Here is a 14,161-nt window from a genome sequence, read left to right as displayed (position 1 = left end):
GCTCCATGGCCCGATGGGTTGTCGGTGGTGAGCTACGCCGCCGTTTCCGGCCTTGCTCGGCTGCACATTCCTGATCCTTAGGGCTTACCACCACCACCGCGATGGGAGTCGCTGAATGATTGCAGCACTTACAGAGATAAAATTTAGCAGATCGCAGATGGCCGCGTTCATCTATTACTAGTAATGCTTTACCGGTCCTTCTAGCCATGCTATGCCCTGAATACTCGAACCTTTTGCCGGATGGATTTCCTGCATACAGGACAAGCCGCTGCCCTTCTGGGTCGCGTCCTGTCATGCTGCATGGTCGGACTGTGCTGGTCCGAACACCACTTGCACATAACCAAGTGCCCACAAGGAAGGCAAGCCACGTCCGCGGTCTGCGAGTAGCAGATGCGGCACTCCAGCTGAACAGTCATCTCCTCCTCTGTCTTCGGCTCAGGGCGACCGCTGTCTTTCGCGTCCAATCCAACTGCCTGATCTTCCTCCTCCGAGTCCGAAGACGATGAGGCAAAATCATCGAACCCTATGGCACGTAGGTCGCTGTCCGTCATACGGCCGCGCATGTTAGTGAACAAATGCTCACGTTCGCTCAGTGCGCGATGAAGAGCGCTTTGGTTTGCGAAGCTACTATGGGCAGCTCGGTTGGCAGCCTGGCCCATCACGCCCTGTGATCCTGTTTGCATGGCCAGTCTACCGGCCGCCATCGCAAATGCAGAGGCCTCACGGCGCGAAGCGTCCAGTCCTTGGCGGCTGTTGTCACCCTCACGCGCTGCGCGCCTCCTTTGCTCGTCGAACGCGTTTTGCTGCTCGCTATCTCCAGGGCTGCGGTCTTGGCGATGAATGCTTGATGCGAGTTGAACTGTATCTGCCTCGAGAAGCATAGATGATAGCGTATTGCGATCTGCCTCCATGCGTTGGCCGCTTTGAAGACGGTTCAGCATGTTGAGCTGCGCTATGGGGCTCAACCCGCTCTTACGTCGCAGCTCAGCACTCATCTGAAAGGCCTCTGCCATCACCTCCATGTTCCCGCGCATGACTTCAGTATCTGTCGATTGCGGTTGGTTCGAAAATGACACTTGTTGACCAGTCCGCCTGATTCTCGCCAATCTCGCGGCAGGAAGCCTACAATCCCACACAAGGTCGTCGTTCTGGAGCAGGCTAATTGGGTCCAGCCCACCCATGACTTCAGACATCCTTGGCATAAGTTCTCGTAAGACTTCGGGGCTTTCGAGACTGGAGGCGCAGATGGCAAGACCCATGTAGACCTGATTGACTTCAAGGCTGGTGTGTAATGTCCTGTGGTCTTCATTTCGTAGGAAGTGAAGTACGTGGACAAGATCTTCCCGTCGATCCACGGCCGTCGAAGAATATGGTTCGACAGGTGACAGCATACGTGGATTTAATCCTGCGCGGTAGGTGTCGCCAATCTCTCTCAAAGCAACGTTGCGGTTCAAGTTCTCTTGTTCACGGGCCGAGACAACAGCCTCTAACATGCTCTGGGGGAAGTTCCTGCTTGGATTCCAGCGAGTTTCGCCGGGCTGTTGGCTCCATCCCTGACGTCTTAGCAATCCATAGTATTCCTCCAAAGCCGAATCCTCGCGATCGTTGTGGCCCGGCGGTGCATCATGTGCCGATTCTGCGACTTGCTCCGCTTCTTCCGCCATAGCTGCCAATGTTTGTCCGGCGAACACTTCATCGCGGGCCTCCTCCATAAGGTTCGTTGTGTTTGATGTCGAGTCTTGAGCCAACCGTGGCGGCTGGCGCACTCCCCGGACATCGCGCCGCTGACCCCCAAGTTCTCGGAGTCGCCTCAGCGCGTCCTCACCCCCAGATCGTGATTCCTGCTCCAGTACTTGTCGCAGAGTACGTTCTTCCTGCCTGACTTGCTCGGCCACGTTGAATCGTTCGTAGGCTCGTGAGAACATGCCTCCAATGGGACTCTCGTAGTCATTGCCTTGCGCCATCATCTCTTCACGGGTGCCAAAGAGGCGTGTGTAGTTATCCGCGGTCCGTCGATCGCGTTGAAGTTGCTGCAGGCGCCGGTTAGATGTACGAAACTCTTGTTCTGCGACATCGAGTTCCGAGGCAGCCTGATCTCTCATTCGCCTAGCTTCGTTGACGTGTTCCCTCGCCTCATCGATCCTAGCTTGCATCGCCGTTGATGTTTGATCGGACTCCGAGGCTGCAACGCGGTTGGTCAAGTCGTTGACACTGCGAATAGCTAAGCTGGCCTCTTCGTTGGAGGGCACGCCAGATATATCATCGAGCGTCCTCCCCAGCATAGCGAGCCTACCAGTTGCTTCTCCTGCGTCGGGCACATTCTCGCCGAATTCGCGAAGTCCAGAAATGACCCGCTCAATTCCGTTGCGCATGCGGTGCAGCTCGCGGCGAAGAGCGGCAACTCTGCGAGCCTGGTATTCGCGTTGACGCGGCCCTGTCGCCATCATGGCTTGCGCATGTATGTTTGCTCCAGTCGCCTGAGACGGTGCAGGGCGTGCTGGTGTCTCGTCCTCGGCAGACGCATCTAGGAACAATTGATCTAATGCTTCTTCAAATGAGGGACCCGCAGTCGCTGCCTCTTGTTCTGTATTTTGTTGGTGGCTCTGCTGCTCTGCTTCTAAAGCGCTGCGTTCTCTACCCTCCCGAAGCTCTTCGAGTGTTCTAGGCAAGTGTCCTGGTTCCACATCTCGCATATCTTCTCCCAAAACAGCGACCTTCTCTTCTGTGCCATCTTCCTTCGTAATGACGCGGTATCCCTGGTGAAACTCGTACCATCGGTTCAAGAATGCGCTCTGGTCAGGCACTTCAGGTATCCGGGTCTGGCCAGGCCTGAGACCACTGGCCTCTACGCGGGCTTCCCAGAACTCTTTGCAAAACCAGCAGTACCGCTGCCATCGCGTTCCACGAGAGACAAGACCAATGCCGTCAACGTATGTAGTGTAAGCGGCCGAGTGCGCGCGCTCGTCGTAGCATGCGCAGCATTCCCCGATGGATGATAGCCGGCAGGACGTGGGCAATTTGTGCTCGCAGTATTGGTCCAGACGGGGCTGATTGGCGGTGAGAGTTCCCATGATAGTATGGAGGCTACCTGGGTGTCAAAGTCATGTTGTTCGCATGAGATGTATTTTATCGGTGCTTATAGAGGCAAGTCTGACGTCGTCGCTGTTAGGCTGCCTCTCCCCACACGCGGCTGAGGCTGACGGTGGGAGCGTGAGGCTGCCCTTGCCTGCAGGCAACTTGAATGTTTCAGCGCCCAACGTGCAGTGAATGATAGTCCCCATAACCTTTCAGCGCGAATGAACATGCCTGGCCACCAAATACGACAACGAACATTCCTAGAGCATACAGATAGACCTTGGAGTTCAACTTTTCACATGACAAGTCGCCGGGTTCATCATGGTCAGTGTCTCGCCTCGAATGCGCGATTCCCTGGATTACGAGGACCCTGACTTGATCGACCCTCGAATGTCTTTTGGTTTTAGCTCGATCTCGCTCGATAATTCTGGCTACGAGGACGTCCATATAGTGGCCGACGCTCGTCCGTTCTCTGCGTCCCCTGACCCCTCGAGCTCACGGCGGAGAAGGCGACATCGACACAGCGAAACGAATCTTGAACACGTGCAACCCTTCAGATACACGACGCTGGCGGATGGGCATCTATTCCGCCTTGCCGTCCTCAAACCTGGCAACAGCACAGAAACGATCGAGATCGAGCTTATATGGGAGTCATCTAAAGCGCCAAGTAGAGAGTATAAATGCTTGTCGTACTGTTGGCAGACTACAGTGCAGGATGCGGACATCCTCGTCAATGGCTATAGGTTTGAGGTGACGAGCAACTTGTTGACAGCGCTGCGGAGCATCCGCAGGCGTAAGCAAAAGACGCTCATATGGGTTGATCAAATATGCATCAACCAGAATGACTTCGAGGAGAGGGGGCATCAAGTCTCGATTATGAAGCATATTTACAATCGAGCTAAGCAAGTGATTGTACGCATCTCAGGTCTGCATGTGTTGAGACCTCACCTCAACTGACAACCGCGATAGGTCTGGCTTGGAGACTTCGATCGCGGCGACAAGCTCTGCGAATACGCAAAGAAGATGAAGCGAAACGACTCCGAGAGTGTCCGGTCGACTTTGAACCGCATATTGCCTCCAAGGCAATTCCAGGATGCCGTTCAGAAGCTGCTCGAGAGGCCCTGGTTCACAAGGGTCTGGGTGATCAGCGAGGTCTGTCTGGCTTCGACTATTCGAGTGTCTTGCGGCGGCGGCGAGGCTCTCATGTCTTGGGAGAATCTAGTAGGGCTGGTGCGAGACCGCGCATCTCAGCAGTCCACTGGCTTCCTCAAGCAAGAGGCTTTGTTGGGGAATCCAAAGCAGCGGATAGCTATCATCACCGAGATGATGGCTCAGCAGAAGGCTGGGCAGCTGCATACCGATATAACCCAGCTGCTGATATTGGCAAAAGGCAGTAACGCAACGAACGATAGAGACAAAGTATACGCATTTCACAGCATGACGCTGCTGAGCACAAATCCGGACTATACGCGCTCGGTCGAAGGATTATACATCGATACAGCGCAAGACTACATCAACGGCATCGAGGCATGCTACGCCGGCTGGAGGGAGCTCAGCGAAACGACCCGAACGTTCCAGCTCATGAGCATCGTCTACAGCGCAGGTGCTCTGCACCAACATTACAACTTACCCTCGTGGGTGCCAGACTGGGCGTTCACCTGGCATTTGGCACCCTTTTGGGCAAAAACAGTGGCCAGCATTGTCACTGTTCCCTCACGGGACGCATGGACAGAAAGCATGCGCAGCGAGTACCGCGCTGGAGGCGATCATCGCGACAACTTCGAAATCATGCCCACCGACGCAGGCCCGAAGCTTCGATTATCCGCGATCATCCTCGACACCATTGTCACGACCACCGAATCAACTCCAGCGCCAACCCCTAATTCAGAAGGCCACAGAAGCGTTTCTGGAAAGCAGTCTCGAAGCAGCAAATATCCCAAGTCCGATCATCTTGAGCCCACCAGCGCATCGCGCTATGGCCGTACTTTTTTCCACACCCTCGAATCGGGTTATGTCGGCCTTGCGACTCCGGGCGTTGAACCGGGAGACGTACTTGCCCTGTTGCTCGGAGGCGACGTTCCTGTTGTACTTCGCCCGCTCCCGCCCAGAAATTCCGCGCAAAAGCCCTTCAAATTGTTATGCGAGTGCTTCGTGCAGTCGCGGGCGGTTATGTTCGGCGACGTGGTAAGTAAAGGCTGGGTCTCGGCGGAGGATGTGGTTTTGGTGTGAAGGCGGTCGTTTAGATATTGCCTCGGCATTTTCTCCAACATCCAGAGTTTCTCCGGATAAAGTGGACTTGAGCCGTCTGGAAAACGCGCCCTTGTATTTGGTATTCTCAATTCGCGGCCCAGCTCGACATGAAATGCCACCTTGCTGCTGAACTTTTGCCAAATCGTTTGATTCCAAGAGATCGCGTGATATTGCATCCGGCAATGCAATCCGAATTCAAGAACGAGGGCCTTCGCAGTGGTGGTTCCAAGATCTCGTTTGGTCCAAGGAATTTGGAAGCCCTGATCATTCCTGTCAAACGACCATGGACACAAAATCACCTACCTCATGAAATTTCTCTGAGGTTCTTTGACACGATCAGACGCTCGAAAGTGCACTCGCTTAGTTAAGTCGTGGTCGCGCTCATTCGCTGCTTTTGTCCGTCGATCGCTCAGGCAGATCTTGTTGCAACATCACCCTCCTCCAGATCCGCGAGTACGTTACAGCTGGAGGCAAATGTCGAAACGTTCCTTGGTCCGACGAAGAGTTTCGACGAAGTTGATTAGGCATTCCCAATAGATGTTGGCTCGGTCCTCAGGCTGTTGTACTTGGTACCGACCAGGTAAGCTCGCAAAGCTAAAGCCTTGGCGTGGCAGGCTCCCAAAAACCCCTCTTTTTGCCCGGGTATACGTCCTTCCTCACACCACTCTCCGTCCTCCCTGCGAGGATGGTACAACACCATGTTGCGCGAAGTACCAGAGACCTATCTACGAGTGGCGGCAGAGCTGCCTTTACTTTGGATGTCACGGACACTGGACTGGCAGACCCTGTCGCGGGACAGCGCTCGATTTGAGACTGGGGCCACACTACTGAGGCGGCTCCATGATAAGAGTGGGTCTGGCATCGAGTCAAGTTTTTCACGGACGAGCCGGCGCACCCGCCTCTCGTGATCACGCCTCTGTATGTTGCGATGCCATCTGGCTGCTCGGCTGGTCTGAAAACCCTGGCTCCTCGACTGGCACGCTGGTCTCGCTCTCTTTCATGCAGGAGTGCATGCGCAAGAAGCAGTCATCTAACACTGTCCCGGCCCTCTGGGATCAGCTCAGGAGGACGCACTGCGGCTTCGGCGGGCAATCCGTGCTGATGGTTCATCAGCCGCGGTAGCACCCACGCGGTCTGAGCCGCACCTCAAGCGAGCCAATGGCCAGCGCGAAACGGGCAAACTCTGACAGAGCCTAATCTCACATCGGCGCCCGGAAACACGTTGGCTTCGCTTGGCGCAGACGTCGCCAGCTGTTGCTTTTGCGATGACGACTACACCGTGGCCAACATACGCCTTTTGAGGGAACCAACAGGCATCAGAAGACATCTTCAAGGTGCGGCTGAGATACATTCCGAGCCTTAGATTGTCTGGTGACATGTCTGTCTGACTGCAGGAGCGCGAATGTGACGGAACCACAGAAGATCGGGCGAAGCCGGACGGAATCTGTCGCATGGACGTCAGGTCGTGACGGCAACTAACACAGACCACTTCCACATTGCCGTATCCATCCACCAAGTCTCTCAACCAATGGACCAACACGTTTCGCCATCTCGTCCTCTCAGTCGTGCCATCAACAAGATTCAAGCCAACATCTAAAAGATGTCCGATGCTTGCCTTGATGGAACTTGATGGGAAACACGCAGCATTGGGACGGGGCGTTCGTCTAGTTATACCCCCAATGGCGAACATACCTTGCCCGGTCCCGCTAATGGGTGGGTCAGACAAGGCCACCGTCCGCGGATAGGGGGCCGGGCAGGCCCTCTCGCCAGTCATTGGCGGCGACCAGACCAGGCGCCGCGCTCCGACCTCCCTTCCCTCGATCCGACCTTTAAGCGGTCCTGTCCAAGAAAATTCGCCCAAGCTGTCCTGTCCCTCAACTTTGCCCGTGACAGAGCTCCTACTCCACACCACCTTCATCCATCCGACCACACTTTCCATCCCAATTCCATCACCACCCATCTCAACTCTCCATCTCACCACCTCACCCACCATCACAATGTCTTCCTTCCGCGTCGCCGCCCCCAAGATGGCCTCCATGGCCGCCCAGTCCTCCGTGAAGGTCGCCCGCCCGGCCTTCCAGGCTGCTCAGCTCCAGAAGTTCACCCGCGCCTACTCTGGTAAGCTCTCCTGAAGCTATGAAAAGCTCGCATCTGAGCTCCATCAGCCTCAATGCCTTCGGAAAAGAGATGAGAACAGCCATTGACAACGATGCTTCAGCGGTCCCCAAGAACACCGTCTTCAACACCATGAAGCGCACCCAGATGATGGCCCGCCAGGCCTCCCCCATCGCCAAGCGTGCCTACTCCTCTGAGATGGCCAACGCCCTCGTCCAGGTCTCCCAGAACATCGGTATGGGCTCCGCCGCCATCGGTCTTGCCGGTGCTGGTGTCGGTATCGGTCTCGTCTTCGCCGCCCTCATCCAGGCCGTCGCCCGCAACCCCTCCCTCCGTGGCCAGCTTTTCTCTTACGCCATTCTTGGTTTCGCCTTCGTCGAGGCCATTGGTGTACGTATCACCCGATGATGAACTTCCCGCCATCTCCGTCCAACCTTGATGGAGATGGCCTCAGGAGGTCTCCGCAAAATTTTCCCCGCACACTCCCGCTGACCCAACCACCACAGCTTTTCGACCTCATGGTTGCCATGATGGCCAAGTTCCTGTAAAAATGTGCATTCCATTACCTACCGAGATGGAGATGGATGCGAGTCGATGGGGGAGACAAAGCAGTGCGATGCTGCGCCTAGCAGCGTAGTACCGGTGTTGGTCGTGTACCAGTAGTCTGGAGACGGATAGATGGATAGAAAGCAGGAGCGCAAATCCATTTGTACCACCTACGATGATTCAAACGGATGTTCCCAACCTTCTCGATTCCACTCTACGGGAACAGCGGCAGAGCGCAAGCAACGTCATCTGTACTGTATATACATATATATACCTGGCCGTATGGCTGGGGAAACATGTTTCATTTGTACTACCAGCAATATCTTGCGCCTTTCTGTCACGTGACGTTCCTCGAATCTATATGCTCCCAGTTCCCAGATCTCCAGGACATGAAATACACAGCTTCCCATGATCTCCTCCCCCCACGTGCAATGCCTGGAGCTTCCGTTCGCGCCCGCTCACATGGAGGTGTGAAGATATCCTCCCGATGTCGCTTCCGCTACCCAGCCGCGAACAGCCGCGAAAGCATGAACGCCAACCGATCCGACTTCACCCGCTGGGAGCGCGGTATCAACGCAATGCCCAAGCAAGCAAGCTTGCGTGTGCTATTCCCGAGGTGCGAAAGTCTCATGTACAGCCTTACACTTACTTCGATATGCGTTCAAGGCGATCTGGAAGTGTTGTCGAGGGCGTGCTCCGGCGAGACGTTACATACTGTAGATGCTTCAGACTTACATGGGCAGCAGTACCATGTTCGACTATAGTTGGAAGCAGAGGACTCGCGTATCTGCCTGCTTCGTTCGATATGTGTATTGCCTTAAGAAGACATGAGATTAAGGTATGTCGTGCGAATACATCGTAGCTGTATCTTCTCCCCGCCTGATGTGAGGTGTACATCTGTCTTCCTTTCCTACTGTGGATGCTATGTAGATCGTGTGAGGGGGCTTATTTCAAGAAGAGCTCGTAGGTGCGAAGGCGTCTGGTTCGATCGAATGTGACGATATGTCTGTCCCTTTCATCTCCGTGAAGTCCTATATCCTACATGCCGGGTGACTTCTACGATCGACTGGCTCGGCCGAGCTAGCAGCTCGACTCGTCCGGTATGAGCCTTCTGTATCCGATTGTGCTTGTCCACGAGAGGGTCAGGAATGTTTCCCTCCGTTGTATCGTGGAATTCTTAGGTGAGGTTTCATAGGGTTCTGCAAAGCACGACGTAGCCGGATATTTTCGACCATGTGTTCAGACGGTAGTGTTGACCGCGGAGCATCTGGCGGACTCCCGCAGCAACAAAGAGCTATCTTGCTCGTTGTGATGTGTAGTGTTGGCTTAACTCCGTGCCATGGACCAAACTCAGTCTCCGCCGCCAACTTCAATCCCAGTCCTAGGCCGAGCTTTGTTCAGGCCTTCTAGCAGAACGCAAGCCTTGCACACAGATTGTGAAGAGAGGTAACCACAGCGTTCGCACTGGCCGAGCTTCTGCTTCGGAGGCGGAGCATCTTTGCCTCGCTTGCGACTTTTCTTCTCCTCCTTCGTACGTATGGGCACAGTCTGCTGGGCAGGACTCTGCTGTTGGCCGTTCTTCACATCAATCTCGGCGTCTGCCGCATCTTGGGTGTCCCTGGCGACGCCGTTCTGGCTGTTCACCGTCTTCTTTGGCATCTTAATTTCAACTTCATTCCCGTTCGCTTGCGCTTCCTCGTCCTGGAGCAACTTCTGCTCCATAGCTGCCATCTCGCCACCACTCTCCTTCGAGCTACCGCAACCTCCAAGACCGTCGCCCTCGTCGGTCTTCGCCGCCGCAGCCTTGTTCTCTCCGCCACATGCTCTCTGGCTATTTTGTTCCTCCGCTCCCGGCACGAGCTTGGCCATATCGATGCCAGAGCGCACCACATCCAAGATACTCTCTGGCCTTATGCGCTCCAAGTTTTTGATCAACGTCCTCGCGGATCCTCGGAAGGCCTCTGGGGAGTATATGCACTCCGTACTGAAATAGTCCAGCTTCTTGTGATGCGCGTACATGACAATTTCCTTCTCGTACGCGTAGATGAGCGGCTTTGAACGCTTAACGTTCGTAAACTTGATTTCACCCTCTCCATTCTCCGGCAGCGCGGCAGAAGGCGTGCTGGTGACGATGCTCGTCGCTCTGCTCAGGCGCGGAAGGTCGCCTCGCAGCAGGTTCATGAGCACCGTCTCCGCCACGTCGTCTGCGTTGTGCCCCGTGACAACGTGTCCGACTCCGAGCATGGCCGCTCCGCGGTCAAGCGCCTGCCGTCGGAAAACGCCGCAGTATGTGCAGTTGCCCTTCTTTCCCACTTGCGCCACCACCTGGTCCATGGACCAGCCATAGAGGTCTGCATAGCTGACGATCTTCAGCGGCAGGTCATACTGCTCACTATGTCTCTTCACAGCCTCCAGCGAGTGATCTCTGTATCCCGTGATTCCCTCGTCTATGCTCAGCAACACGAGATCGAGTCCCCAGTTGTGGCGGTCATTCAGCGTCTTGAGCACAGATGCAAGCACAGTGCTGTCCTTGCCGCCAGAGGCTCCGATCGCAACTCTCTCGCCTGGATTGAAGAGGTTCGTAGAGGTGACAGTCTCGGCGACTTCGTCTTCGAAAATTGCAATGAAGCAGGGCGCGCAGATGCGGGCGTGGTTCTTCGGTCGGAGGATCTGCGCTCGGTTGGTGTGGCAGATCTCACACTCACGTGGCGGCATGGTGGGTCGTCGCTCTGTGAAGTGTCGTGGTTATCGTGCAGTCATGAGTTCGTAAGATATTTTGTGAGCGGCCGACAAATTCATGAATCATTTCTGGCGTTGGAGGCCGGTTTGATTAAGATTCTTGGGCTAATCGATAAGGACGCGGGGAGATCGTTACGGATACTAGCGGGCGGTCTGCCCGCCAACCTTCGTTGAACCCCTGTCGGTCTCGCCAATTGATTATTGATCGGGCGAGCAACTCTTGCAAAGGGGGAGCGGCCCTTGTCCTCATCTGATTGTTCAAGATATCAATTCTAAGCGAAATCGAGAGCTGAAGAAAAGCTTTTAGGGTTGACGCCACTTGTCACTAGCGACTCTTCTTTTCTTTCAGACCTGCGTACCCTCCAACAGTCACGCTTCTCCAACACTGATTGGTAAGACGACAAAACATGTCATTCCCCGTGTCATCTCTTGCGAGACACAAGAAGTTGTGCTCACGCTGTAGTCCTCAGAGGTCGAGCCTCCGTGCATCATGGCGCTAGTGGCATGGTCTTCATGTACGCAGGCCACCGCATTTACCGCGAGCCAACAGCAGCGCAACAAGCACATCAGAACACTTAGCCGAGCGTGGTTTCGCATCTCCGTGTCCCCAAAAACTGGACGGTCTTTCCCGCATGCTGGTAGCACGGCCTCGATTGGTGAGTCTCTAGGCTTAAGACGCCTCGGCTGATGCCCACGCCTGCCGTCCGCTTCCAAGTTTCCCGCCTGTGTCATCCAATTGAACTTGCAATGTACAGCCTCGTCTCTGTATGCCAATTTGTACCTTGCTGTAGCCCCGATCGCTAGCTTGACTGGGTAGCAATTTAGCTTGCGCCTTGCATCTTTCCGTCCGCCAAGTCGAACGGCTTCTCTTGACAACTTCCCAATCAAGCGTTGGCCGAGGGCTGCAAAGACCCACGTGCTTGTCGAGATACTGTGAATGGCCTTATCGCGCAGTACGCCGACAGGCATTTGGAAGCAGGTAATTTTGATGATTTATATATCCAGACCATTGTATGCCCCATGAGCATCTATTCAGCCAGCGCTATACTTGCATTGAGGTCTTGTCGTGATGGCGGTGCTTAAGAATCTCGTTGCAGCTCTCAGCTTCGCCGGCGCCTCAGCTGCCGCCACTACCATCGCGCAGATCACTGGAGACAAATACCTGTCCCCATTGAACGGCACTGGTAAGCACCTGCAATACAGAATTTGCACACATCAGTTAACATACAAAACTAGGCGTCGAGGACGTTGCTGGTCTCGTCACAGCGAAGGGGCCCAATGGCTTCTGGATCCGCTCCCCGACACCTGACAAGGATGATCGCACTTCGGAGAGGTTGGTCCTGAGTCTCACAGAGTTGCACCAGATCAGCTTCTGACATATGTAGCGTCTATGTCTTTGGTCGCAACGCACTTGGAAACGTTACCGTCGGCGATCTGATCTCCATCAATGGCAACGTCACCGAATACCGCACCAACGACGATTACCTGTATCTCACCGAGATCATCAATCCTCGCAACATCCGTGTCGAGTCAAGTGGCAACACCGTCACAGCCGTTGTGCTTGAGGGCAAGACTTCCGGATTGATCGGCAAGAAGGACCTCCAGCCTCCAAGGGAGCAGTTCAGCGGCCTGGACAATGGCGATGTCTTTGCTGTTCCTAACGAGCAGTCACGCGTCTCTGAAGTCAACCCTCGCCTTGACCCGAAGAAGTATGGTATGGACTTCTGGGAGTCTCTGTCCGGCGAGCTTGTCACCGTCAAGGGTGTCACTGCTCTCGGACGCCAGGCTAACAACTTTGGCGACCAGTGGGTAAGTGCTGGAGTGTCACGGTGCCAACACTTTTGGACTTATTCAACTAACATAACTTAGGTCCGTGGCAACTGGAAAGTCTCAGGCCAGAACTCTCGCGGTGGACTCACTGTCACCAATCGGGACTCCAACCCAGAGACCATAATCATTGGAGCGCCCTTGGATGGCAGTGAGAACACCAACGAGACAAAGCTCGGCGACCAGCTCGAGGATATCACCGGCGTCGTCCAGTATGTCTTTGGCTTCTACGCCATCCTCCCGACGACCGGCACGAAGGTGAAGAGCTCGCAGGAGGCTATCCCGCCGCCTTCGAGCATCTCATCCAACGGCCGCTGCAACGGACTGACCTTCGGTTCCTACAACATCGAGAACTTCGCCCCGAACAACTCCCGCGTGTCTCTGGTCGCCGAGCACATCGTCGACTACCTGAACACGCCCTCCGTCATGTTCCTGCAGGAAGTCCAAGACAACTCCGGCGAAACCAACAACGGCGTGACCAACGCCAACCTGACCCTCGCCTCCCTGGCGCAAGCCGTCAGCGACATTTCCGGCATCGACTACCTCTCCGTAAGTGTTGACCCCGTCAACAACCAAGACGGCGGCGTCCCCGGCGGCAACATACAGACCGCCTACCTCTACAACCCGCTCGAGGTGCGCCTGCGCGACCCCAACCCCGGCACCGCAACGGACGTCAACGAAGTCGTCGCCGGCCCGGCTCTGCGCTTCAACCCCGGCCGCATCGACGACGGGACGACTTTCAGCAACTCGCGCAAGCCGCTCGCGGCCCACTGGGAGCTCGTCGACGGCAGCGGCACCTTCTTCACCGTCAACAACCACTGGACCAGCAAGGGCGGCTCGTCCTCTCTCCAGGGCGACCCTCGCCCGCCCGTCAACGGCGGCGTCGACCGCCGCTCGCAGCAGGCCGAGCTGACAGGCTCTTTCATCGCGGAGATCCTGGCGCAGGACAAGAACGCCGCCGTCATCGCCGCGGGCGACTTCAACGAGTTCGCCGTCGTTGAGCCCCTCCGTCGCTTTGTTGAGGTCTCCGGGCTTAGGGACTTGGATGTCGTCGGGAAGGTGCCGGAGAACGAGAGGTATACTTACACTTTCGGCGCGAGCCAGCAGCAGCTGGACCACATGTACGCTAGCTCGTGGGCGACGAGGAGGGTTGGCAGGGGCGATTTCGAGCACGTGCACGTCAACACTTGGGTTGCGGAGGAAGATGTTGCTAGTGACCATGACCCGAGTGTTGCGAGGCTCAATGTGTGCAGCCGTTAAAGAGCGGTCGCATGGCGGTGAGACGCAAAAGGCTTAGGCTACGTGATCCCTGTCAATGTCACAAATCCATAAGAGACAAAAGTCAAGCAGTTCACGTTGCCTTGTTTCCTCGGAATGCAAGAAGCATGTGAGCTTTCGAAATCGACAGAAGCAAAGAAGCTTCAATTTGGAATCGAGCGCGCTCAAGCTAAACTTCACTTCATGGGCCCACCTCAAGCCAGTGGATCTCTGAGGGTTGCTATCATTCCCATAACGTCGTACCGATGTCGTATCATAGCTACACTGCTTCTCCAAACATCGCCGACTCCTCACCAGCACCAGCAACCCACTGCCCACGCTTCCAAACCCC

At 55.5% G+C, this 14,161-nt stretch overlaps 5 protein-coding genes across 5 annotated transcripts; 3 read left to right on the top strand and 2 right to left on the bottom strand.

The window, feature by feature from the left end:
• Nucleotides 1-209: 209 nt before the first annotated feature.
• Nucleotides 210-3,071, bottom strand: WHR41_02365 (uncharacterized protein; the record flags this gene model as incomplete). Its single annotated transcript, XM_069370971.1, has 1 exon — nt 210-3,071. One exon carries the CDS (start codon nt 3,069-3,071, stop codon nt 210-212), a length of 2,862 nt encoding a protein of 953 aa, XP_069232033.1.
• A 184-nt stretch (nt 3,072-3,255) lies between these two features.
• Nucleotides 3,256-5,304, top strand: WHR41_02364 (uncharacterized protein; the record flags this gene model as incomplete). The annotated part of the gene is made up of 2 exons (XM_069370970.1): nt 3,256-3,987; nt 4,045-5,304. Exons 1-2 carry the CDS (start codon nt 3,397-3,399, stop codon nt 5,302-5,304), a joined length of 1,851 nt encoding a protein of 616 aa, XP_069232034.1. The 5' UTR covers nt 3,256-3,396.
• A 659-nt stretch (nt 5,305-5,963) lies between these two features.
• On the top strand, nt 5,964-8,308 carry WHR41_02363 (uncharacterized protein). The gene is made up of 3 exons (XM_069370969.1): nt 5,964-7,443; nt 7,544-7,830; nt 7,947-8,308. Exons 1-3 carry the CDS (start codon nt 7,323-7,325, stop codon nt 7,986-7,988), a joined length of 450 nt encoding a protein of 149 aa, XP_069232039.1. The 5' UTR covers nt 5,964-7,322; the 3' UTR covers nt 7,989-8,308.
• Nucleotides 8,309-9,336: 1,028 nt separating this feature from the next.
• Nucleotides 9,337-10,701, bottom strand: ncs6 (Cytoplasmic tRNA 2-thiolation protein 1; the record flags this gene model as incomplete). The annotated part of the gene is made up of 1 exon (XM_069370968.1): nt 9,337-10,701. The coding sequence occupies one exon, from the start codon at nt 10,699-10,701 to the stop codon at nt 9,337-9,339; it is 1,365 nt and encodes a 454-aa protein (XP_069232040.1).
• Nucleotides 10,702-11,631: 930 nt separating this feature from the next.
• Nucleotides 11,632-13,812, top strand: WHR41_02361 (uncharacterized protein; the record flags this gene model as incomplete). The annotated part of the gene is made up of 4 exons (XM_069370967.1): nt 11,632-11,909; nt 11,962-12,058; nt 12,111-12,534; nt 12,595-13,812. Exons 1-4 carry the CDS (start codon nt 11,795-11,797, stop codon nt 13,810-13,812), a joined length of 1,854 nt encoding a protein of 617 aa, XP_069232037.1. The 5' UTR covers nt 11,632-11,794.
• Between the last annotated feature and the right edge of the window lie 349 nt (nt 13,813-14,161).

This window comes from Cladosporium halotolerans, assembly GCF_011745625.1.
Source record: "Cladosporium halotolerans strain TM138-S3 chromosome Unknown Sca6, whole genome shotgun sequence".
Taxonomy (NCBI): Eukaryota; Fungi; Ascomycota; class Dothideomycetes; order Cladosporiales; family Cladosporiaceae; genus Cladosporium; species Cladosporium halotolerans.
Note: the sequence above shows the minus strand (reverse complement) of the source record. Positions and strands in the feature narration are given on the sequence as shown.

What these genes read in the sequence shown, in the direction of transcription:
- WHR41_02363 (XM_069370969.1), top strand. Translation starts at nt 7,323, where the DNA reads ATGTCTTCCTTCCGCGTCGCCGCCCCCAAGATGGCCTCCATGGCCGCC. An exon ending in GTTCACCCGCGCCTACTCTG is followed by an intron (nt 7,444 to 7,543) that starts GTAAGCTCTCCT and finishes ACGATGCTTCAG; the next exon opens with CGGTCCCCAAGAACACCGTC. An exon ending in CCTTCGTCGAGGCCATTGGT is followed by an intron (nt 7,831 to 7,946) that starts GTACGTATCACC and finishes CAACCACCACAG; the next exon opens with CTTTTCGACCTCATGGTTGC.